The 27,618-nt window shown below is 35.4% G+C and overlaps 1 protein-coding gene across 2 annotated transcripts in view; it reads right to left on the reverse strand.

Moving 5' to 3' along the window:
- Positions 1-27,618, reverse strand: part of AFG1L (AFG1 like ATPase) — a 201,586-nt gene that overhangs the window by 79,114 nt on the left and 94,854 nt on the right. For both annotated transcript variants that reach the window (XM_036872274.1, XM_036872273.1), the window contains exon 7: positions 25,136-25,194. In XM_036872274.1, the coding sequence (XP_036728169.1) occupies positions 25,136-25,194 (59 nt within the window). The remainder of the gene's footprint in view (positions 1-25,135; positions 25,195-27,618) is intronic.

The raw sequence follows: 27,618 nt of genomic DNA on the forward strand, positions 1-27,618 counted from the left end.
ATGTTTTCTATTTGTTATACAGAGGATGCCCCAAAGCCATTTAATCAAGAAAATAAATATTTAATCATGGTTATCTTTGTAAAACTGCCACAGAAGAATAAAAATTACAACAGCTACCATTTATTGGTAGTTAATTTTACAACAACCTATAAAGATAGAATTAATGGCCTCAATTGACCAATGCAGTACTGGAAATTTAAAAAGATCAAATATTCTGATCTCTACTTGTCTGGAGTTATTTAGCTCATAGGGAGCAGAAGACCTGAACTCAGGTCTGCAGACCATGTGCTCTTCACCACTACACATACCTCCTATGTTCAGAGTAAGACATAGAACAAAAGTTCAAAAATTCCACCACCCTTAAATATTTTGGTAATTACGATTTTGCAATAACCTGCTGCTGACTCAGTATGTAGAAGCAACTTCTAATGAAATTCCCAGAGCATATTACCTCAACTCCACATGATTTCTTGTCATTTATTTATATCCTACTGTGTCGTACAAGGGTTAATGTGGCTTCTTAAAAATATGGCATCTTACCATTTGTAAATTCAATTTCGCCATTTAATTATCAGTGACAAATAAAGAGTAATTTGACAAACCAACCAAAGCTTTAATTGCATAGAAACTTTGATTTAGAAATTCCATTTATAGGAATCTAACCTACAGAAAACATTGACTCATGCAACTAAAAATACATTTGTAAACAGGCTTTTTAAGCATTATTTAAAAAGCAAAAAACTAGAATAAACCTAAGTATAAAATAGCAGATTAGTTATAAAAATGATAGTGCAGCTATAATGTGAAATACAAAGTAGCCATTTAAAGAATGAGATAGAGTCATATTTGAGATCAAAAGGTCTCTAGGATACCTCCAAGGGATAAAAGCACAAGTCAGATTAAGATGTAACTATTACCCCACTGATTTACAACAAAACAAAACTGTATGTTTAGGCATATACAGAGACATGTATGCATATCAATGCTTGAAAATATACACTAACTTTTTTCCAGCTTTACTGAGATATAATTGACATATCACATTGTGTAAGTTTAAGTTGTATAACTGATACACTTGGTATATTGCAAAATGATTACCACAGTAGCATTGGTTAACACCTCCACCATCTTACGTAATTACCATTTCTTTTTTTGTGGTAAGAATATTTAAGATCTACTCTCTTAGCAACTTTCAAGTATATAATACAGTATCCTTAACTATAATCACCATACTGTACATTAGTCATCTCGTAACTGAAAAGTTTGTATCCTTTAACCAACATTTCCTCATTTCCCCCACTCCCAAGCCTCTGGTGACCACCAATCTACTCTCTGTTTCTATCAGTTCAGCTTTTTTAGATTCCACATATGAGTGATATCATCCAGTATTTGTCTTTCTCTTGTCTGACTTAACTTCACTTACCAGAATGCCCTCAAGGTTCATCTATTTTGTCACAAGTGGCAGGATTTCCTTCTTTCTCTTGGCTGAAAAATATTCCTGTGTGTGTGTGTGTGTGTGTGTGTGTGTGTGTGTGTGTGTGTGCGCCACATCTTTTTTATCCATTCACCCATTGACTGACACTTAGGTTGTTTCCACATGTTGGCTACTGTGAATAACACTGCAAGGAACATGGGAATGCAGATATCTCTTCAAGATAGTGATTTCATCTCCTTTGAATAAATACCCAGAAGTGGGACTGCTGGGTGATATGCTAGCTCTCTTTTTAATTATTTGAGGAACTTCCATACTGTTTTCCATAGTGGCTGCACCAATTTACAGCCCCATCAACATTACACGAGGGTTTCCTTTTCTCCATATTCTCCCCAACACATATCTCTTACCCTTTTGAGAGCAGCCATTTTAATAAATGTGAGGTGATATCTCATTGTCGTTTTGATTTGCATTTCCCTGATGTGATTATTGATGATGAGCTTCTTTCCATGTATCTATTGGTCATTTGTATGTCTTCTTTGGAAAAATGTCTATTCAGTTCCTCTGCCCATTTTTTGAAGTACCCTATTACCAGTGTAATGTTGCCTAGTTCTCCCTGCAGATCTGTTAGCATTTGCTTAATATACCTAGATGCTTCAATGTTGCATGCATATGTATTTATGATTGTTATATCTTCTTGATGAATTGATCATTTTATCATTATAATGATCTTCTTTGCCTCTTATTGCAGTTTTTAATTTAAAGTCTATTTTGTCTGATGTAAGTATAGCTATCCCTGTTCTCTTTTGGTTTCCACTTGCATTTAATATCTTTTTTCATCCCTTCACTTTGAGCCTAGGTGTCCTTAAAACTCAAGTGAGTCTCTTGTAGGCAGCATATAGTTTGGTCTTCTTTTTTAAAATCCATCCAGCTACTCTATATCTTTTGACTGGAGAGTTAACCCATTTACATTTAGAGTAATTATTGATAGGTAAGGACTTACTAATGCCATCTTGTTAATTGTTCTATGGCTGTTTTATAGTTCCCTTGTTCTTCTCTTGCTGCCTTCCTTTGTGAAAAGATAATTTTCCTAGTGGTATGCTATGACTCCCTTCTCTTTATCTTCTGTGAATTTTTGTTTTGTGGTTACTGTGAGGCTTACATAAAATATATTACAGATACAACAGTCTATCTTACACTGATAACAACTTAACTTCAATCACATGCAAAAACTCTACCATTTTACTACCCGATCTTTTTTGTTTTTGATATCACACTTTACCGATTTTATATTGTGTACTCATTAACAAATTATTGTTGCTATACAGTTATTTTTTAATACTCTTGTCCTTTAAGCTTTATACTAGAGTTAAGTGGCTAACACACCACCATATTACAGGATTAGGGTATTCTGAATTTGACTATGTACATACCTTTAGCAGTGCATTGTATATTTTCATATGTTTTCATGTTACTAATTACTGTCCTTTCATTTCAGTTTGAAGAACTCCTTTCAGCATTTCTTGTCGGGCAGTTCTAGTGGTAATAAACTTCCTCAGCTTCCGTTTGTCTGAGAAAGTTGTTATCTATACTTTACTTCAAAAGAGCAACTCTTGGTTGGCAAATCTTTTTAATTTCAGCACTTTGAAATAAAACACATCCCACTCTCTCCTGGCCTGTAAGGTTTCTACTGAAAAGTCTGCTGCTAGCCTTACAGAGGATCCCCTATAAGTTACAAATTTCTTATCTCTTGCAGCTTTTAAGATTCTCTCTTTGTCTTTGATTTCTGACAGTTTTTAAAATAAATTTATTTATTTTATTTATTTATTTTTTGCTGCATTGGGTCTTCGTTGCTGTGTGTGGGCTTTCTCTAGTTGTGGCGAGCAGGGGCTACTCTTCATTGTGGTGCATGGGCTTCTCATTGTGGTGGCTTCTCTTGTTGCGGAGCATGGGCTCTAGGCACGTGGGCTTCAGTATTTGTAGCATACAGGCTCAGTAGTTGTGGCTCTCGGGCTCTAGAGCACAGGCTCAGTAGTTGTGGTGCATGGGCTTAGTTGCTCCACGGCATGTGGGATCTTCCCAGACCAGGGATCGAACCCATGTCCCCTGCACCAGTAGGCGGATTCTCAACCACTGGGCCACCAGGGAAGCCCCAGACAGTTTTATTATAATGTGTCTTGGAGAGGATTCTTTAAGTTGAGTTTGTTTGATGACCTATAAGCTTCATGAACCTGGATATCCAAATCTCTCTCCAGAATTCGGAAGTTTTCTGCCATTATTTCTTTAAATAAACTTTCTACCCCTTTCCCTCTCTTCTCCTTCTGGAACCCCAATAATTCACAGACTGTTTCTTTTGATGGTATCCCATAGATTATGTAGTCTTTCTTTATTCTTTTTTCTTTGTTATCCTCTGATTGGATAATTTTAAAGTCCCTGTCTTCAGTCTCACTGATTCTTTCTTCTCCTTGATGAGGTGTGATACTGGATGCTCTCTATTGCATTTTTTTTTCATTTCATTCATTGTATTCTTTTTTATGATTTCTATCTCTTTGTTAAACTTCTCACTTTGTGTATTGTTTTCCTGATTTTGTTGAATTGTCTTCATGTGTTTTCTTAAAGCCACTGAGTTTCCTTAAAACAGCTATTTTGAATTCCTTATGGTGTAAATCCCATATCTCCGTGTCTTTGGGATCAGTTATTGGAAGATTATTGTGATCCTTTGGTGGTGTCACATTTCCTTGATTTTTCGTGTTCCTTGATGTTTTGTGTTGCTGTCTTCAAATTTGAAGTAACAGTCACTCCTCTAGTCTTTACTAATTGCTTTCAGGACAGAAATACCTTCCATCAGCCCTACTAGGGATTTTGAGGCTTTCTCAGACCTTCTAAGCAGGGGTCCCCAACCCCCAGGCCATGGACCAGTACCAGTCCATGGCCTCTTAGGAACCGGGCCACACAGCAGGAGGTGAGCAGTGGGCAAGTGAGTGAGGCTTCATCTGCCGCTCCCCATCGCTTGCATTACTGCCTGAACCATCCCCCCTCCCCATCCATGGAAACCAGTCCCTGGCACCAAAAAGGTTGGGGACTGCTTCTTCTAAGCATACGCCTGCTTGATAATTCTTGCTCCCTCCTGTGGAAGAATTTTTAAGTTTGTATGCCTTCTCTGGATCCTGCAACACACCAAGCCGAGTGCTGACAGCCTCCCTTTTGTTTTCCCAAAGGTGGCACTAAAGCTCAAGTTTGTGGTCTCTCCCTGGTCTGCATATTCAGGCTGACTTTCTGAACATGCTCACAAATCATCTGCTAAAGCTCACTCTTAGGAGCACACACAGGGCACCAGCCCCAGAGTGGGGGGTTGGGGGGGAGAGTACATAAAGCACTGGGAATGACTTGGACCAGTTGGGGGGGGATCTGTGGGCAAGGTGTCCCAGGGGCTGGTAGGCAGGCTTCTTGATGGTGTCCATGAAGCAGTCAGTAGGATCCACCTCCCTTTAATGTCCTCCAAGAGTCCTATCTGCTGCTCTCCCAGCCTCTTCCCACCCTCCAATCATGCACCTCATGATTCAGTACTCTAGATGAGGCAAAAGATAAATGAGCCTCTTTGGAAGCATCTGCATAGCTGGGGAAGCTGGAAGATCATTCACGTGCTCTTTCCCCTGCAGGAGAACTCACAGGCCAAGATCTCTCTTGGTCCCAAGCTGTGCTGCCTTGGGGGGACAGTGATGTGGATAAAGTCAAAATGTTCCTCTTACCCTCTCCAATGCATCCAAATTCGTATTTGTTTTTTGCTCCAACAGTGTGGTGGAACCTCTCCACTAGAAATCTGGACATCCACAAAGGCTCTCCCTAGTCCTTGGGTGATTGTTTAAGATAGTGTTTCCAGGGGCTCCCAGACCATGGTCAGGATGGCTGGAGCTGGTTCATGGGCCACTGCAGGGTCCACAGAAAGGACCAAGGTCTGTATGTGTTGCCTGACACATGGGTGGGCAAGCCTTCTCCCAGGTCCCTTGGTGTATGGTGCTGAATCTGACAGCTCTCACAAAGGCAGCTCTCACAAAGGTCTGTGGATGGATGCCAAATTGTTGGTGGTGGAGGGGGAAACATGAACAAGACGTATCTTATTCAGCCAAGATGCTGATGTGACTCCTCCACATTCAATTTTTAACAGTGGTTACCCCTGAAGAGGAAAGTAGTAATGAGGTTGGGGTGGAAGGTGGAAGGTAACGGGGAGAAAATGTGGGGAGTAGTGAAGGGGGAACTTTCAATATGCAATATATATACACTAATATGATGTTTGGATTTTTTAACCTAGCACAGATTCATATATCTCTCATGAAATGTTATAAAAGGAAAGATCTTAGAGAACTCCATGTATTGTGCCCAAATAGTGGTGCTCGGAGAAAGCTGATAGCTATCTTACTGAAATCACAGCTATTATACATTTCCAGCTCTGTCATAACAAACAAAATTTTAATTAATATTCCATTCTTCTCCCGCTGTTTATTTTATCCAAGAAAGCCAGAGTTCTCATTCTGGAGGTAAAAAAAGAAAAACATAAGAATGACATAGACGGGAAAGAAGTTGATGCGTGTACCTTTTGAGAATCTTTCTTTTTTTATATTAATTAATTAATTAATTAATTTCTAGCTGCGTTGGGTCTTCATTGCTGCACACGGGCTTTCTCTAGTTGTGGTGAGTGGGGGCTACTCTTCATTGCGGTGTGCGGGCTTCTCATTGCGGTGGCTTCTCCTGTTGTGCAGCATGGGCTCTAGGTGCATGGGCTTCAGTATTTGCAGCACACAGGCTCAGCAGCTGTGGCTCACGGGCTTAGTTGCTCCGCGGCATGTGGTATCTTCCCAGACCAGGGCTCGAACCCATGTCTCCTGCATTGGTAGGTGGATTCTTAACCACTGCGCCACCAGGGAAGTCCCGAGAATCTCTTTTATAAGCATGCTACCAAATGCATAACTGCAGCTCCTATAAGTTTCATTTTCTCCCACAAAAAGGAACTGTGTAATACATTTCCAGGCGAATAGGAACTTCCCACTATACATGCAGCTTTGCAAACTCTGTTTTTTCAAATCTAGTCAATTTACCCACAAGATTTTTCCTTCTTCTGTACAAATAATCAGAGGTAAATAATAACTTTTCGATCTCAAAATATGTAACCATACTATAAATACACAAAGTCCATGATGCATATGACTCATTTACACTATAATCACAACTTTTAGAATAATAAGAAAAACTAAGTCTCAATAATATGTTTCTGTCTACTTTCAGAGAGTTCATTATTAAGACTTCTAGTATCCAGGGTAGCATTATAAATACTCTAAACTCTGGTTCTGCTCTTTCTTCATTGTATTTGCTCAACTTTTTGTCATTTCACTAGTCATTAGCACTTTTATCTGAAGATGAAAAGAGAAAGAGAAAGAAGACAAATTCAATCTTTCAGCTTATTCTTATCTCTGATAAAAGATGTGAAGAGTAAATTTTAAGCTACTAGCTAAAACAAGATTTGGATATCACTATATTTAACTTATCACTGCACACGACTAAAGGTAGATTAATAAGGTAAATTATACTTTTATAAAAGAAACGTAAAGATTGATAAATATTTTATCAATATTCTTATTGATAAAAGCAATTGAGAATTAATTCTACCCAAAGACAATAAGATTATAACATACAAATACAGTGAATATATAATGTTAATACACACACACACGGTGCAACATGGTTTGAAAGAAAGAACTCTCAGTAAAAAGCAGGAAATCTGGGTTCCAGACCTGGCTCTGCCAGTAGCTGGGCAATCTTAGGTAAGATGATCTTAGGCATGTGTCAGTTACCTCCACTGCACGACGAGGTGGTAGGATAAATGTTTCTAAGGCTCCTTCAAACTCTGATACCCTGTGAGTATGTGTGTACACACAAACACACACACACACTTACTTTTATTTACAGGCAAGGCTGTTCTCACTAGCCTATACCAGTATGGCATGACTGATGTTCACAGCCCAGCACCCATTCTGATTGCTCTGTCAATGCTGTACCAGTTGTTAAACAATTTGAATTATCATCCTATTTACAGCCACCCCCAAATTACAAAATGTCTAACATGTGTATAGCCCTGTGCTTGCAGTCTGCCTTTTCCACCCACAATGAGGATATTCCAACGTCAAATAGGCTCTCTTAACCTCCAGTTGTAACTTAGAGTACAGCCCCTTTCCTACTACCATTTGCCCCCTCAAAAACAGTTTCTACACATTTCGTGTTCTGTATTTCTCAGCTCTCACTATTCATATCTCATTTAGTTCCATGTCAGGTAACTTCCCACATACACTGAAACTATTTTTAGCTTTCTTCCTCTGCCTTCACCTTCTCCCTTCTAAGCCTTGTCCAGTTTTCTCAAGAAAGCCTCTACTTCATTCCAATTAGAGCAAAACAAAATCGTAAGCATGACTATTAAACTAAGAATGATGGCAGTGATACATCTAAATAAAGAAATTAAAAGGCAAAACACACACATACACACAGAAGAAAAAAAAGGCAAAACAAACTAAAAAAAAAAATTTTTAGGGACTTCCCTGTGGTCCAACGAGTAAGACTCCACGTTCCCAATGCAGGGGGCCCGGGTTCAATCCCCGGTCAGGGAACTAGATCCCACATGCATGCCACAACTAAGAGTCTGCATACCCCAACTAAGAAGTCCACATGTCACAACGAAGATCACACATGCCACAACTAAGGCCTGGCGCAGCCAAAATAAATAAATAAATAAATAAATAAATATTTTTAAATTTTAAAGGCAAAACAAAAGTCCAGTTTCATCAACCTCTAAAATTTGTAGACACATACAGGAGTCCATTCAAAATTCACAAAAATTTCCATTTCATCCTCTCATCCTCTATAATTATCAGCATTACAGAAGGTAGAAAACTTATTTAAAATTTGTGATTTTACTTTAATATATTGCTGTTTTATATAACTGTTAGCATTATAATCTCCCAACACACAGTTAATCACTCCTCACTCATTCTGTACCGTAGCAGAGTATTTCTCCTATACTGTATTATAATTATTTGTTGGTGTGTCTAATTCCTTGACTAGAACATCCTGATTTCCTTGATGGCAGAATTCACCTCAGGACAATATTCATCACTGTAACCCCAGTGACTAAGCACTTAATAAGTGCATGTTAAAATCTGAATATTGTTTTCTTCTATTTTATCTTAGAAAGGTATAATATTTGAGCTACTTGGGCAATTAGGTTTTTGTAGACTAGCTAGCCCAGGACTTAAACACCACATTTAGGACAATGTTTGGGGAAGAAATCTATCATAGTTCAAAAGAAATAACTTACAAGTAAACTTCTGAAACAATCTTTTTGAAAATTCATAGCATGATAAGGGCCTTGGCAGTCTTGTAGTCCAATCCCATCATTTACAGAGGAAAAAAAAGTAAAATCAAGCAGATTCAAGAGACTTGCCCAAAGTCAGTGACAGAGCCAGTTTCACAACAGACTGCCTTCTTAACCCATTGTTTTTTCTGCTGTATCATGGAAACCACATAAATATGTGACATGACTGGGTGGTTTCTTCTGTTTTCAGTTGTTAAGAATTCTAAAGATTTAAGTTATTTTAGACATTATGCCAGAGTTTATTCAGTTAATGAACTATATTTTTATAATCTATGAATCCTAGCAATTATTATTCATTCATTATTGGTTGAGGAATACACTAAAAGGGCTTCCACATGTCTTCAGAGACAAATTACAAAGTTCACATTTAATAACAACAAAAACAAGTTGAATACTGACTACAGATAGTAAGAGTACATTCTGATTATACATTAAGAAGTCTTTTTATTAAGTCTAATTTAAGTGCCAATCTACACTTTGTTCTTATTAATTTTATATATTTGTGTGACTATTCAGAGTGGTCATTGTCTCAATAACCTACATATACTATTTAACACCAACTTAAAAATGGGAAGTATAGATACAGTCAGTAGTAAATAAATACGTAAAGTGTTTTGGACCAAGCACCCCTAATATACTATTTTGAGAGAGAAAAGCTAAATTTACTATAGCAGGAAAAGATTTCTTGGATATCTTGAAGCCTCAAAAACTTGGCCAAACTATTGTTCAGTGTGCACACAGTTTGTGTCTTCATGCTCAGATGTTGTTGAAACAGCAGACTTAAAAGAAATAATGTCAATGAATCCTACCAAGCACTATACATGACCTCTGGGGTAATTAGCAATCATTCAAAAGCAACAAGACTAAAATGTTCTATTCTTTATTACTGTCAGCTCTTATCTTGATCAGCATTTTAATAAAGATGGTTCGTTTCTAAGACAGTTTCATGAATCAGTCATAATTACATTCTGACATGCAGTGAATAGTAAAGCAAAACTAAATATCACTTCATCAACCTTTCTAACCTTTATGCAAGTATTAACTGTAAATAATTTTTACACAATCCTACAACAGAGAATCTGCATATTTCTTAGCTTTGTACATACTTTACCACAAATGAATTTCCTGTGACCTATACCTGAAAAACACAATCAGCCATAATTATCCAGTTTTGTGAGATGTTCAGGTGTTGCCTTTCAGAGTTCAAATCAACTTCAAGTATAAAAGCCTACTTTATTCTACAAATGGCACAATATGCAAAATGGGTTAAGTAGCCAAAAGCATCTCAGAGCATTGTGGCTTGAAAGAAGTCTATCCAGAATCAAAATGTCAGAACAAAAATACACTAAAGCAAAGCAGTACTTATAAAAATAGATTCACAGATTACACACTAAGAAATGGATCACATAGGGGCTTCCCTGGTGGCGCAGTGGTTAAGAATCCGCCTCCCAATGCACAGGACACGGGTTCGAGCCCTGGTCCGGGAAGATCCCACAAGCCGTGGAGCAACTAAGCCCGTGCACCGCAACTACTGAAGCCCGAGCACCTAGAGCCCATGGTCCGCAACAAGAGAAGCCACCGCAATGAGAAGCCCACGCACCGCAACGAAAAGTAGCCCCTGCTCGCCACAACTAGAGAAAGCCCGCGCGCAGCAACAAAGACCCAACACAGCCAAAAATAAATAAATAAATATTAAAAAAAGAAAAAAGAAATGGATCACTGATGACTACTGCAGAAAATCTTATAAATAAAATATGTTAAAAGAATATTAATTAGAAGGAAATCTGAACATTTAAGTAACTGAAGGGTAGATTTTTTTAAAATGTAATTCCAAAATAGCTGATGGAAGAGGGTAAAAATTTATCAGAAATATAAACTTACTTAGAGACAAACTATTCTGATATTAAAGATAATGTGTAAACTGTTTTAGTCACCTCCACCAAATACATGATTTACATTAGAGTTTTGAAATAGCTAATTTCTCTTTTTGCTGAGGGCTAATTTTAAAAAATATTTTAGATAGTCAAAGTGAACATAAGTCAACTACTAGAATAAATTGTTACTACATTTTAGATGATTTATCGTTTCAGGTCTCAGAAAATTTGAAAATAAACGCAATTCTTTCTCAAGAATATTTCTTGTGTTCCCAGTAGTAGACACAGAATATCCACACAGAGCCAGGTTCCCAACCTGTATTTCCACTAAGTCCCTCAAGTAAGTACAGTAAATCTACTGAGTAACATTTTGAAACCAAACTGATATCCACTTAAGAACTAACTACAGTGAAATAGAAACATAGTTACCACTTTACTTTGTGTAATTTCAATTTGAAAAATAGGTTCTTTTGAAAACCAATCTAAAATCATCCTCTATACGTTTTCTTATATATTTTATTATAAAACAACCTCACTAGAATGTTACCAATCTGAGGCAAAAAGGAATATAGTAAGCATCTTTTTCATATGAAATTAAAAACAGAAAAGTATTAAGTCTTTTATGTGATAATTTTTAATTTTATGTGATAATTTTTAACTCCTCTATTTAGTTTTCTTGATCATTATTCCTCTCTCTTATTGGAGGTGCAAGCAAAGAAGGGAAAAGAAGTGCTGATTTAAGAAAACAGATTTCCCAGAAAGAAAAAAAACTGTGATTAAGATTTAAACAAAAGCTAAAGATGGCTTCCTCTGAGCACTGATGAGGTCTGCTACCTCGTTACTAACAACTGAAAACTTGTGATGCATTTTGTTTCAAGAGAATCCAAAAGTCCTTGCTATAAAGCAAAAGGGGGGGGGGGGGAAGCGGATCCATTCACTCTTTCTGTATCACCACCATTATGTAAGAAGTATAAAACACTGCCTTTATGCTGCCAAACCACAATGACTCTTCCTACATCAAAGGATTTTCACCACTAGGGTTTTTTCTTCAAAATTTATTCAAGCTAAGGGCAGAGAGACAACAATTCATACACGCTAATTACGTCTAATTATCTATTCCCTTTTCTGACCAGCTCCGACCAGTGTTATTTGCTATCTGGATTTCTCACAACCTCCCTTTGCCCTGTCCATCCAGCCTAACAGTGAAGGCTTTGAAGAAAACAGTTGTGGCTTTTTTAGAGTTTTCTCAATATAGAGTTCAAGCAATTAAATAATTATTCTGTTAGTTTTGACACATTTATGCGTTAAATATGAGGACCTCTTGGTTAATTTGACAAATTCCTCACATCTCTTCATGGTTGGAATCATAGTAACACCCTCTCTTACAGGAGCTTCTCCTCATGCTTTCTTTTCATGATCTAAATGAAATGTTGATTGGATTAAAGTTCTTCTCTGCAGACCTCCATGGTGGCCTATGACAAAGAGCTTAAAAGTTCTATTAATTGGCTTGAGTTTTCAGGGAGGGGAAAGGGAGAATTTTATTTCACATTACATCACTAGTCAAGAAAATTGCCACATGTAATTAAACTAATTTGTCTCATGAGTCAAAGAAACAGCTAATTCATATTTAAGACACACTTCCCTTAAACCATTTTCATCATCAAAGAATTGATTTCTTGTAATTTAACCAAAAATAACTATTTATTATTCTAAGAGAAGAGAATTCAAGACTTAAACAGTACGTGTTTTACATATAAGCAATAGCTTGCTGTATTCTAGTTTGATATAAATATGTAGTTATATATTTTACATATAATTATACAAATACAAATATATATTTATATATTTCATGGGAAATAGTTATTCTCATTTTATATAAGACATTGATGGAAAATAGTATTTTAAAAGGCATACACCCAAAATTACTTTTTCATAGGTAGGCTCTGACTAATAGAAGGTGTACATTCTGGTATGAAGATGGACAAAATTACATTTTAAATCCATATCACAACAATTTTTATTCTAGATACTTATTAATTTCATGGACACAGCACAAAAACACTATTACAAATAAAGTTTAATGCCTGTACTATAGCCAATTTTTTAAAATATATTTTCTCAAACATATATAAAATAGGTTTATGAAAATATCTTAGGTAATTTACTTAATTTATCTGCCTAAAACTTGCTAATTATAGGAATGTTTTACAAGTCAAACAGTAATTTTTGTATCTTAAAATATTAAATACTAAAATTCAAATGAACACTTTAGTGGTTTGGGGGGGAAAGCCAAAACTCTTTTCAATTCAGGATTTCAATTTACTACTTTTGTTCTGTCTTTTGTTTCTTTCAATCTTAAGTATTAAAAAGCCAACTCATAAGTAAAGACATTATCACACTAACAAAGGATTAATCCCTGCTAGGCTGACTCAGGTGACAACACAGTGGAGGTCAGTGGGGCTGACACTGACCTCAAAGGCTGATTCTGATTATTTAGCCCTGTGAAAGCTCTAGTATTGAGAGTTATAATGAACAAACTGACAAATCAATTTCACCAATGAAATGAAAATTGTGGCCGGAAAAAACAGCAAAAATACACTTAGCAAGTCTATAAATCCTTATGCAGATGGCTGGACAAAGGGTGAACACTGAAGAATTTTATATAAGGGTTATACACAATTTTGCTAAAGTTTATAACTAGAGAGCACACTATGGTAATAGTCTCAAAGAGTTCAGTATAGAAAAAAAAAAAAGTTCACTATAGGTATAAGATCCCTCAGAAAAAAATCCTCAGGAAACAAAAACATAAAGGCTAATACATAGCTTAATTTATTTTTTTCAAGCTTTAGATAAAGGATGCATAACAGCTAAGAAACAATAACAACCAAGTAGAAGAAATGAAGTCATTGCTTGACATTAAACTAATATTACAAAAATAGTAATAATAACAAAACTATTACTACCTTAGATTACAAAGTATTTTTATGTGTTGCATATTTACACTCAACAAATGTTAAACCAAATCAGATTATGATGCTTTCCAAGTGGGCAACTCTTTTATCAGGAAAAGGAAAATTCGTATTTATAAATGTTAATGCTAGTATCTTATTTTTCTCCAATTTCATCATCTGACACTCATCAAAGAGAAAAATTATACTGTAGAATTCCTGGCTGGTTATTTTTGACCAGCTTACAGTTATCATTTTAGTAATCTATTAATCACCTAACTCACTTAATTTTAAATAGAAATAAAAAATTTAAGGATTAGTTTGCTAAAATGTTAGTGTCAACGAGAGTTAAAGTGCTGTATTATTGATAATAGATTCTATTGTTTTGTGGCAAAAATACTACATACGAAATTGCACAGGAACATTTCCCACGAGGGGATTATTTTAGATTTGTCCATACTGTTAAACCAAATAAGAAAATCATAAAAAGAAAGTTAATGAAATTCACATGGAGAATTTTTTTTTAACTCTAAAAATTATGTATAGCATTTATCTCTTTCAGGGCTCATTACAGAATGAATCAAACAAAATGGTTGATGTAGGTGTAAGTGATGGAGTGAAGAGAGAGATTTTTTTACCTAAATATAAAACACCCTCCAAAATATGGAGTGCAAGATTTGACCACATGGGAAGAGCAATGCTTGCCAGGCAATCCATTTATCAAGAAGGCTAATAATAGCAGTCCAGTTGAAATTAACCTAAGAAACTATTCTGATCAAAATATCAGTTGGTCCCCTTTTTCTTTTAACCACAATAGTTTTAAATAATGTTTACAACGCAGTGAGATTATGTTCAAGTATTATTCAATGCATGTACATTTAAGATATTATTCTTTTAAAATGTATACAATTGAAGACATTCTAAGAAAGCTGGTCCTAGCAAAGCTGATATTTCTCAAGTTACCAAATTATTTGAAACTGATACTAGACCACCCTCTTGCCTTTAGTTCACCAAGCATCCTCCTTTCAATCAACCATTTATCCAGCAAGCTCTTGAAATGCTGCCTTCTCCAAGACCTACTAATGAATCTATGCTGACACATAATTTCCATCAAATAAAACAACTCATAGTTTATGGAAAACAAGTATTATTTACATTTTATTTTTAACAGTTGTTTGTCACTCTGTCCTTTGTATGTTGCATAGATCAGGGGTAAGAAAACCTTTTCTTTAAAGAGCCAGACAGTAAATACTTCAGGCTTTAAAGACCATAGTTCTCCGCCATAACTACGCAACTCTGCAACTATAGTAGTGTGAAAACAGACATAGAAAATACATAAACAAATGAACATTAAGTTTTTCAATAAAACTTTATTTACAAAAACAGGTGGCAGGCCAGATTTGGCCACTGGCTGTAGTTTATTAACCCCTGGTATAGATGATCACAGTCTGCTTTAAAATACTGCAGTGCAGAGACTGAGACAGATGTATTTAATTTTATAAATTGGTGCTATGTAGATACCAACAAATGCTTCCAAAACTATATCTGTTTGCATACTTCAGAAGAATTACATAAGTTTTACTAAAATCATAACAAAGATTCTTCAAGAATAAATCAGCAAAATCAGGACATCAAGTCATAACGAAGTTTCAAGTTTGAAGCAGGCACAATAATCATAATACTAACCATCTTTTTTATATAAATAAGGGAATATTAACTACCAAAATGTTTCTTTTTTTCCACTTACGTACAATACAAAACATATTCTGCTTTTATGTTGGGTGGGGGAAAATCTGAGTTTTAAATAAATTCCCAAGCCTCAAGTAAACAGAAGAATACTAATAGTTATTTTATGAAAACTCCATGAGCTAAGTACTAATCACAACATTTTTAATCTATAATTCTCATGCTTCTGTCTTTCCCATGTGCTTTTTCTTCCATGATGAATGCCCTTTCTCACTTTGCCTGGTAACTTTAACTTGTTATTTAGTTCTTAATTTAAACCTAATCTGCTCTTAGGAAATACTCCTTGCATGTGCCATCTTCTCTACTCAGACTGCTAGTGTGGGTTGAGGCCCCTTTTTTATACTGTTTGCATTCTGTAGTTAACTCAACTACAGAAGTTCACACATGATATGAAAAAAACTTTATTGTCTGATTTACAGACCAAAGTAAGACACTATTTAATCAAATTCAATGTCCTACCACCACCGTTTTCTTACCATAATATCTCCATTAATAAGTTATTACTAACACACCACTGTAAAGCAATTATACTCCAATAAAGATGTTAAAAAAAAAAAAAAAAAGAGGAGAACAAAAATAAATAAATAAATAAAAATAAGTTATTAGCTTTAACTGGTAGTACAAAATCTTAAAGTAGGTTCTTCAGGAAGCTTCATGAGAGCTGTAATTCTTGAGTTACCATATATCCAAAACTATACATCTGTGGGCTTGGATTTTCATAACAGCCTAGCTGACAAGAGGACACATCTTTTCTTTTTTAATATAGTAAAAACTATTCTATTCTATTCTAGTATCAACTTGTGGTGGAAAAGTCTCAGTCCAGCTTGATTTTTTTCCCATTGGTTCTTCTTCTATGTAATTGTAGATTCTCTCTTTATCCTTGAAGTTCAGTTTTGCACCAGAAAAATACATTATTCTTTTATTTTATGTTCTCTTTTTTAGAAATACTAATTATGTGAATATTTGATCTCTGTTGTCTATTTTCCATACTAGCATCTTCTCTGTAATAGTTTTTATCTCTGACTTCATTTAGTGTGATTCTTTTCTTAACTCTGATCTCTGTATTGCTGATTTTATTTTCAGTAGTGTTGATTCTTTAACTTACTTTTGCTAAAACGCTTTTCACTTTTTTAATGGGTCCACCTTCAGTCTGTTTTTTTTTAGCTCTGCCAGCTCATTTTTCATCTAATTTTACATTTTTTCATCTCTGATCTCTTATTTCATCAGTACCATAACTTTAATTTCTTTTTCTTTTAACTAGTCCTATTGTATTTTCGCCCTCCTTTAAAAAAAAAAAAAAAAGATTTATTATTTATTTATTTATTTTATTTTTTGGTTGCATCGGATCTTTCGTTGCAGCGTACAGGCTCTTTGTTGTGGTGCATGGGCTTCTCTCTAGTTGTGGCGTGCAGGTTTTCTCTTCTCTAGTTGTGGCGTGCAGGCTCCAAGGTGTGTAGACTCTGTACTTGTGGTGTGCGGGTTCCAGAGTGTGTGGGCTCTGTAGTTTGCGGCACACAGGCTCTCTAGTTGAGGCACACGAGCTCAGTAGTTGTGGTGCGCAGGCTTAGTTGCCCTGTGGCATGTGGGATCTTAGTTCCCCGACCAGGGATGGAACCTGCGTCCCCTGTACTGTAAGGTGGATTCTTTACCACTGGACCACCAGGAAAGTCCCTAATTTCTTTGAAAATATAACAAAGTGTTATCTGAAAAAAATCTCCCATTTCCTGAGATAATTCTTCTTCTAAAGCATATTCTTCAAGTGCTTTTACTTGTTGGTTCATGCCTACCTCTCCCATCTGCTCCTGATGCTTCCTTCTTATGCCTGTCATTTCATCTTTTTAACAGTCTCTGTACATGGGACCCATGTTCAGTCCACTTTGCTTTTTGCTGATTTCTCAGTTTTGAATATGGGTAGTCTTATCCAGGTCTGCTGATTTTCTAGGAAGGGTGGGGAAAAATTTACCTACTTAAAAATGTTTTTTATTATAAAAATAATACAGTATCATTCCAGAAATCTTTGAAAGGTCTAAAAGAGATAATTTAAATCATCTATAATCTTATTATTCAGAAATAAGTCCTCTTTACATTTTGGGATATTTATTTCCAGTATTTTCCATGTATGTATATTACTTCCATAGCTGAGAGAGTAATATACTCCTACATTGTATTTTTTTCACTCATATTATCCGTGAGCATTATTCTACATTATCACGCGTTTTGAAAGTGTCATTCTAAATGACTGTAGTATATCCCCTCATGTGACTATACCATCTTTTACTTAACAAATCCTCTAAACATGGGAGAGAAAGACGTGCCCATCATTGCTTTTTTTTTTTTATAGTTATCCTATTTATATTTTTGTATCTATGGAAAAATATGGCTCTGAGCTCCCAAATTACAAAAAAAAAAAAAAATCCTGCATTATTCTTCTTTACAACTAAACACTAAGAAAGAGACTAATGCTTTTGACCAAGGCAAAGTAGCTGAAACTCAATTTTGCCCTCCTGCCATAAATCACTAAAACACTGGATAAAACATGTGAAACATCTGCTGTCAGACATAACACAATGGGTAGCAAAGGACAGCAATCCCTGAGATGTGGGAAGTAAATAAGGCAAGCAAGTATTATATTTCCCCTGGCTTTCCATCTACAGGTCATTTCTAGACTTCAGCACAGCAGTCGAAATGAGTTGAGGAGACAATATCAGGGTTCTGGAAAGCTGAGGCAGTTGCAATTTGTATGGTACAGTTCAGTAAGGAGGAAGTTATACAGAAAAAGAGCTGCAGATAATCTACATAGAAAAGGTCTGTAATCTTTAGTTGAATGTAAAATTGCACATGTACATGATGAAATGTGACAAGACTGGGGAGAGAACAATCCACACAAAGCTGGGAGATGTAAGCATTCTGAACAGCCAGAGTAGAGAGACTTCAGTGAACACTAAGAGGGGGGATTCAGTAGAGAACCTATAAGGGTGACATCCAGAAGAAGGGCTAAAACAGTCCTAGAGTAAAGGTTACACTAGACACGATAACAAATTTTAAAAACAAGCCTCAGAAGGATCAGGATGACCTGCAAGAAAAAACCACTTGCCAGTAAAAGTCAACAGTCTTAAAGGAAATAACAGAGACTCAGTGCAATAATCACAATGTCCATCATCCCATCACAAATTACTAAACTTGCAAAGAAGCAGGAAAATATGACCCACAACCAGGAAAAAAAAATCAGACCATAGAAACAAAATCAGAAATGACAAGAGATGATAGAATTAGCAGACAAGAACTTTTAATAAACTGACCTCTGCTTTTGGGAAGACAGAGTAGCTGTACATTCCCCTGTTCCTCCTGCTATGTACAATTTAAAATCCTGGAAATTATATATAAAACAAACATAAGAAAACACTGAATAGGAGAAAGAAAGAAAGACAGCGAAGGACCTCAAGACCTGAATAACAATAGAATGGTGAGTTCTCTAGTCTTCTTTTGACTCATGTACCTCAGACTTAGAAGGGAAGAAGCCAGCGACCCAGAAATGCCAACGGACACAGACAAATGAGGCTCCAACAAAAGCCTGCTCTCTTTAGCCAAAGGACCAGGAAAATGGCAGCGTAACAAGAAAGAAAACTTTTAGACAATAACAGTTCTACTGCAGCAAACACCACAGAAAACTGTGGTGCCACCTCCACCCATTCTAGCAAAGGCTGAAGGGAGCCTTGAATTAAACTCTCACAAGGATGTAATGAGGCCCACAAACACTCCTGCCAGGCTAATGTCGAAGAAGGAAGGCCAGGGACTTCCCTGGCGGTCCAGTGGTTAAGATTTTGCACTTCCAGTGCAGGGGATGCAGGTTCGATCCCTTGTTGGGGAACTTAGGTCCCACATATGCCACACGGTGAGGCAAAAAAAAAAAAAAAAAAAAAAAAAAAAAGAGAGATGGAAGGCCAAGTAGGGAGCTGGAACTTTCATCCCTGCCAGTCAATAATGAGCATCCTCCCCATCCCCACAATGTCAGCGGAAATTAAACCCCTCCACCAGCAGTAACATGGAGTACCCTTGCCTCAGGTGTCAATAGGCTGAATAGGGAACCCAGACTTCTACCTATGTCTGGCAGTAACAAGGCAGTGCCTCTCCTCTTTCCAGAAGAGTGTCCAAATAGCCAGTTAAAACAGAAAGTTTAAATAAGATCCACAAAGAAGATATACAAATGGCCAAGAAGCACAGGAAAAGATGCTCGACATCACTAATCATTTAAGAAATGCAAAGCGAAACACAATGAAGGGGACTTACCTGCTGGTGCAGCGGTTAAGAATCCGCCTGCCAATGCAGGGGACATGGGTTCGAGCCCTGGTCCGGGAAGATACCACATGCTGCGGAGCAACTAAGCACATGCACCACAATTAGTGAGCCTGTGCTCTAGAGCCCGTGAGCTGCAACTACTGAACCTGCACGCCACAACTACTGAAGCTCGTGCACCCTAGAGCCCACGCACCACAACTACCGAAGCCCAAGTGCTCTAGGGCATGTGGCCAACAGATGAATGGATAAGCAAAATTGGTATAAACATATAATGGAATATTAGCCTTAAAAGGTAATGGAATTCTAACTCTTGCTACAGCATGGATGAATCTTGAAGTCATTATGCTAAATGAAATAGGCCAGACAAAAAAGGACAAATATTATATGATTCTACTTATATAAGGTACCTAGAAATGACAAATTCACAGGGACAGAAAGTAGAAAGGTGGTTACCAGGATCTGGGGGAGGGGAAGAATAGGGAGTGATTATTTAAAGAGTACAGGGTTTCAGTTTGGGAAGATGAAAAAGTTCCGGAGATGCATGGTGGTGATGGTTGCTCAACAATGTGAGTGTACTTAATGCCAGTGAACTGTACATTTAAAATGGTTAAAGTGGTAAATCTTATGTTATGCATATTTTACCACAATAAAATATCAATTAAAAAATATAAGATTCAAAGTCTCATGACAAATTATGAAATCGTCCAAGTTTTAGTTGAAAATCACTCATACCAAAAACCACAAAGACCTCAAACAGAATATAAAAAGACAATCAAATGCCAACATCAAGATGACAGAGATGTTAGAATTATCTGATAAAGATTTGAAAGCAGGGTTTCCCTGGTGGCGCAGTGGTTAAGAATCCGCCTGCCAATGCAGGGGACACGGGTTCAAGCCCTGGTCCGGGAAGATCCCACGTGCCACGGAGCAACTAAGCCCGTGCGCCACAACTACTGAGTCTGAGCTCTAGAGCCCGCGAGCCACAACTACTGAGCACACGTGCCACAGCTGCTGAAGCCCGTGTGCCTAGAGCCCATGCTCCGCAACAAGTGAAGCCACTGCAATGAGAAGCCCGCGCACCGCAACAAAAGAGTAGCTCCCGCTCACCACAACTAGAGGAAGCCTGTGCGCAGCAACAAAGACCCAATGCAGCCAAAATAAATAAATAAATAAATAAATAAAATTTATTAAAAAAAAAGATTTGAAAGCAGACATGATAAAACGCTTCATCAGGAAATAATGACTATGCTTGAAACAAGGAGAATTACTACTTCATGATAAAAAATAACTTTTAAAAGTTCCATTCAGAAGCAATATTGAATCATTTTAAATCTGTATGCAACTCACAACAGAGCCTCCAAATATGTAAGGTCAATGACAGAATTATAAGAGAAATGGATAAATTCACAGTCATAGTGGGAGATGTTTTCCATAAGCCTCTCAATAACTGATGTGAAAAATATATAAGAATAAAGATTTGAACAGCATAATTAACAAACCTATTGATAATTTAATGGGTATTATATGTATCACACAATAACTGGCGAGTACTCATTATTTTCAAGAATGCTGAGAATATTTATAAAAATTATCCACATATTGGGCCATAAAGCAAGTTTCAACAAATTTGAAAGAACTGAAGTCACAAAGGGCACATTCTCTGACCACAATGCAATTAAGCATTTATTAAGAAAACAGTAACAGGGCTTCCCTGGTGGCGCAGTGGTTGAGAATCTGCCTGCCAATGCAGGGCACACGGGTTCGAGTCCTGGTCTGGGAAGATCCCACATGCCACGGAGCAACTGGGCCCGTGAGTCACAATTACTGAGCCTGCACGTCTGGAGCCTGTGCTCCGCAACAAGAGAGGCCGCGATAGTGAGAGGCCCGCGCATCGCGATGAAGAGTGGCCCCCACTTGCCACAACTAGAGAAAGCCCTCGCACAGAAACGAAGACCCAACACAGCCATAAATAAAATAAATAAATAAAATTTGAAAGAAGAAAATGCTCCCTATTAAAAAAAAAAAAAAAAAAAAGAGAAAAAAAAGAAAACAGTAACAAAAGGATAACTAGAAAATTCTCATATGTTTGGAAATTAAGAAATAGACTTCTAGATAATTCATGGGTTAAAGAAGAAATCACAATGGAAATTAGAAAACACTTTGAACTTGAGAGTGGAAATACTAAATATCAAAACTTCATGGATGCAGCTATTCAGAGGGAAATAAATAGCCTTAAATGCATTTAAGAAAGAAGGTTAAAATGAGATAAAAATTAATCTCAGTAAATTTTCAAAAAGAACAGCAAAATAAACTCAAAGAAAGTACAAGAAAAAAACAAGAAACTCCCAATTTAAAAGGCAGTAAAAAGTATATGTAAGAGTTTTCTGTTTTGTTTTGTTTTCCTTTGCTTTTTACAAGCGGTTTCTAGAGGAAATGTACCTGATCATTTACTATATCCCTTCTAGTCCTATGGCTTCTTTTCTTTTTTTATAAATTGTGGTAAAATACAAATAACTTAAAATTTATCATTTTAACCATTTTTAAGTGTATAATTCAATGGCATTAAGTATATTCACAATGTTATGCAACCATCACCATTATCCATTTCCAGAACTTTTCATCATCCTAAACAGAGACTCTGCACCCACGAAACAATAACTCCCTTTTCCCCTTTCCTCCCAGCCCCTGGTAACCTCTATTTTACTTTCTGTCTCTATCAATTTGCCTTTCCTAGGTACCTCATATAAGTGGAATCATATAATATTTGTCCTTTTGTGTCTGGCTTATCTCACCTAACATGTTTTCAAGGTTTATCCATAATGTATCACATCAGAATTTCATTCCTTTTTATGGCAGGACAATATTTCATTATATGCATATATTATATTTTGTTTATTCATCTATTGATGGACCTATGGCTTGTACTATTTTTAATATTTATTTATTTATTTGGCTGCATCGGGTCTTAGTTGCAGCACACGGGATCTTCATCGTGGTGCGCAGGCTTCTCTCTAGTTGTGGCGCCTGGGCTCTAAAGCGTGCGGGCTTAGTTGCCCCGTGGCATGTGGGATCTTAGTTCCCCGACCAGGGATTGAACCCGTGTCCCCTGCATTGGAAGGCGGACTCTTAACCACTGGACCACCAGGGAAGTCCCAGACCTATGGCTTTTAATAACATATTAGTCCTCCTCATCATTCTTACTATCTTATGAAAATATTGTTCACTAATGGCTTACGTAAGTTTTTGGTCATTTTGCAATACTCCAAGCAACAAATCACAAATTCTTGTGGTGAATTACAAACTTGTTATCACTCAGTTTACAGAGGAAAATGTAAAGGAGAAAAAGGATTTTACACTGTACTTTTCCCCAAAATAAATTTCTATCTTGTTTATAATCTCTTTTTATTAAACTAAGATCCTCTATTTGTTTTTTTTTTGTTTTTTTTGTTTTTTGACAAAAATTGTAGCAATATTTTATTGGCTCTATTTGTTTTAAGTCTATCTTAAAACAAAGTTTTGATATTTAGTATTTCCACTTCTACTATACCTGTCTCTCAGCTGGGCAAAATGAAAGAGTAATGCTAGCATGTGTGAATAGGTAAAATGAATATGAAACAACTTTGCCTTACAAGGGAAACTTCATATGCCCACCAAAAAAGCTCCAGGGAAACCAGCTCTAGTGTACATTTCATCAGACTGATGTTTTGTTACATGTGAAAAGTCTTTTAAATAAATGAGACCTTTCAGATATTTTCTCATCCAATCTGGTATTTAGTTTCCTGGAAATTTCAGTTCATATTTAATTTCAAATTGTGTATTATCTCAGTTCTTGTTGGATCTCAAATCAGATTATTCATCTCTTTGGTTTTTCTTACTCTTTAAAAAAAAGTTAAGGGTGGGAAAGGGAAAGGAAATTAAATTCAATCTGGTCAATTTAGTTGTCTATTAGTAATGCTATTATATGTTAAAGTATGACAAATAACTGACCAAAAAATAAGGTTTGGGGTTAAAAAAAGTACAGCTACAAAGTTCCCTGAGAATCTTTTAGTTTGTTTCATTTGTGAGCCATCTCTTTATATTTTGTGTAGTTTATGCTACATGAAGAAACTATTTTTAGCATCTATTTTTCTTAGCTTCCCTGTTTATATTTTGGTATCTACATACACCACATTACTTTGGATTCCTGGCGTGGAGAAAACATTGCAAATCTACCTTCTCCTCAAATGTAAAACATGAATACAAAGGGGAAAAAATTACTAACAGCATAAATCTTCAAAAAGTACTTTTTCCTACATCTGAAACTATCTCAGAGAAACTAAAATCTTCTGGGAACCTAAAATTGGTTAAGGAAACAGATGTTTGGATAGCACAGGGAATAAAGCTTAGCACTAACAACAGCTCCAACAAAAGTATATTTCAAAAAGATTGTCTGACTACATCTTCAGAATATTTGAATATAAAATGTTTTTACTCCTCCTTCTTGGTTAAGAATTTTTGAGGTTTTAGGTCTTTTTAAAAAAAAAACAACAATTCTATCCTTTCTTTAGATATGTTGTTATGGACAGGGAAAAATGTGCCTGAGAGTTACAGGAATTATATTTTGGCATATACGCTTCTTTTTGGTAATTATTTTACCAAAAACATTTTGCTTTGTGTTATAGGTATCTGTGTACATAGTATATGCCCAACCAGATTATAAATGACTTGCAAGCAAGAAACACAACCTAGTTAATGATTATATTATCCATTATGCCTAATGTAGCACTTTGCACATAGTAGGTTCCGAATAAATATTGGTAGAATGTAGAATTATTGAATAATCGTGTAAAAAATTACTAAAATTAACAGTGAAAAAGAAGGCTACTTTATTCTTCATCATATTGTAATAAAGCCTATTTTAAACTCTATGCAGTGATGATACACACAAATATTTAAACTATTTATGTACCTCAACTTGACATAATATCATGATAACTTGATGGCAATCACATTTAAATATATTACAATATTTTTGTAATAATGCTACTCCAAAATAGCAACTTTAATAGCTGGGAAAACATGTTAATGGCCATTACCTGAAGGAAACAAGGAACATTAAACATTTTTTCAGAAATCAATGTATAAGTTGAAACATTCCACTATAATATTTATAAGCAAACCTCAAATTAAAATTTATAAAATGTAAACTATCAAATGCTGCAGCTGGACAATAATTTAGACTATATTTTGTAATTTTTCCTGTGTACATATTGATGAATACTATATAAAAAAGATTCTTTTCTCCTTTAGAGTCTTTAACTATTACCATCAAATATCAAAATAAATTCTGCTTGAATGCAAGACCATAGCAACCCTATAAAAGCCCTTGATTATCAATCAGTATGTTATTAGTCAGTGAACATAAGTAAGTGACTTTCCTTACCTTCAGGACAGCTATGAATGGTACAAAGTTAGCTCTTTGGAGTCCATTCTTATAGAGATCTGAAAGAAAAAATTAGTATTAGCTTTTCACTTCACCTAAAACATGTTAGCTTATATTTTAGCCTGGCAAATAAAGCCTTCTACTGATGAAAAAGATAAAGAAGCAAAAAAGAAGAAAAATAACCAAAACTAATCTCTATTCTGGTACTATACAAAATTTATTATATTCTTAATAACAGAAAAAATTAACAATCACAGAAAGAATATCAAAAGGCATTCAATCAAATTAGCTTTAAACTATAATAAAAAGCAAGAAAAGAATTTGGAAGATATCACGAATGATCCTAAATCAATAATTCAACATAAAAAAATGATCTATTTAAAAGTATTTAATATTTGAACACACAGATTCTACTGAGAAACAAATTATATTTTCCTTTTCTCATCTATAATAAAAGTTCTCAGTACAGAAGACTGTGTAACACAGTTTGCCATTTAAGAAAACACATCAACAGACAGAACTGTGCATATATTTATATCAAGTTGATATATTTCCATTAAAGTAAATAACATTAAGGCCACTTTCAAAGAAACTACCTAAAAATTAAAACTCCATTCTTAATAGACTGTAAAGTTAATGTAATTATATATCATAAACAGGTAGTTTTTGTTGCCTTATAATAGTGTTTTTTATATACATGTATATGTGCCATGGTGTATGTATATTCATACGCATATATACACACATAAACACACATATTGTTAAGAATAAATAAATGGAAAGGAGAAACAAATTTTAAGCTTTGCATACTTTTTGTTAATAATGGAGACTTGGAATATTCTTTTCAGAAGGTTGAATTTTAATTGCACATAAAACATTCCTTTTAAGGAATTCCCTGGCAGTTCAGCAGTTTAGGACTCTACGCTCTCACTGCCAAAGGCCCAGGTTCGATCCCTGGTCGGGGAACTAAGATCTCACAAGCCGTGCAGCACAGCCTAAATAGATAAATTAATTAAATATTCCTTTTAAAAGTCAACTCTATAAAGTAATGAGATTTAAAAAATAAAAAAGTATAAAAATGAGAACAGTAAAAAGTTTTCCAAATTATAAAAATCACAAGTTAGTTTGTGCCTCAATTTTTCTTTTTAAGTATTACATTATGGGATCCTTTCTATATTTCCTTGTTTAAAGAAAATTTGATAACTAAGATTTCAACTGCCACATTTACTTATGGAAATAAAATATGGTCATTAGGAAACATTTATTCTCTTTAGGAAAATATTCATCATAACATCATTATAGTGAAGAAAGTATTTGCATAAGCTCTTTGGTTAATTAAGGACTACAGGCTTTAAATTCAGTTACATTTAAAATTTTTATTTAGTGATATTATAAAAGGTAAGATAATGCAGGCTTTAAATTCAGTTACATTTAAAATTTTTATTTAGTGATATTATAAAAGGTAAGATAATGCTAGCCAGATATTATAAAAGGTAAGATAATGCTAGCCAGGATCTCTTCAAAATGAGATCTTTTTTTCCTACAATCAATACCTCGAATGAGTAAAATGGGTAAATGCAGGAAATGGGTTTAAAGTTAGGTATTTTCATAGTCTTCCCTAATTACAAAGTTGCTGGGGAAGGTGCATAAAAACACTGCTATACAGTAAGAGTTGACAGCCATGATTGCCAGTAAGTGGTAAAAATCAAAAATGAAATACTTTTTTAAATACATTCGATGTTTATAGCAGCTTTATCATAAGAGCTAAAATTGTAGCTTTATCTGTAACAGCCAAAAACTAGAAGCAATCCAAATGTCCATCATTAGGTGAATGGATAAACTGTGGCATATCTGTGTAATGAAATACTACTCAGCAATAAAAAAGATAAACTATTCATACACACAAAAAAATAGATGAATCTCAAAATAATTATATGGGGTAAAAGAGGCAAAACCCTTCTACCCCTCAAAAAAAAAGAGTACCATACTGTGTGATTCCACATATATATAACTGTAGGAAAAGCCAACTAATCTATAATAATCTAAAGCAAATCAGTTGCCTGGGAAAGGGAGGGATTGGGACAGGGATGGCAGGGAGAGATGAAAAAGGGGAGGAGGAAATTTGGGGTGTGATGGAAATGTTAATTATATTGTTGGGGTGGTGATTTCACAGATGTATACATATGTCAGTATTTTTAAAATTGTATCCTTTAAGTATGTGCCATTTATTGTATGTCAATTATGCCTCAACAAGCGCTTTGAAAATTTATTAGAGAAAGAAACATACACAACACTAGTGAATATCAAAAAACAAAATGTTACAGAATTAAAACTAAAATATTACAGTAATAAAAGTTTATGTTAAGGTAACATTTTGGTCTTACTCACGGAATATCTTTTTTTATGGACATATAAGGCAGGCTCTGACATGTAGTTTAACAGGCATGAACCGTTCAGTAGGTTAATGACAATGAGAAATGTAA

The sequence above is a fragment of the Balaenoptera musculus genome, chromosome 12 (assembly GCF_009873245.2).
Source record: "Balaenoptera musculus isolate JJ_BM4_2016_0621 chromosome 12, mBalMus1.pri.v3, whole genome shotgun sequence".
In the NCBI taxonomy this organism is placed as follows: domain Eukaryota; kingdom Metazoa; phylum Chordata; class Mammalia; order Artiodactyla; family Balaenopteridae; genus Balaenoptera; species Balaenoptera musculus.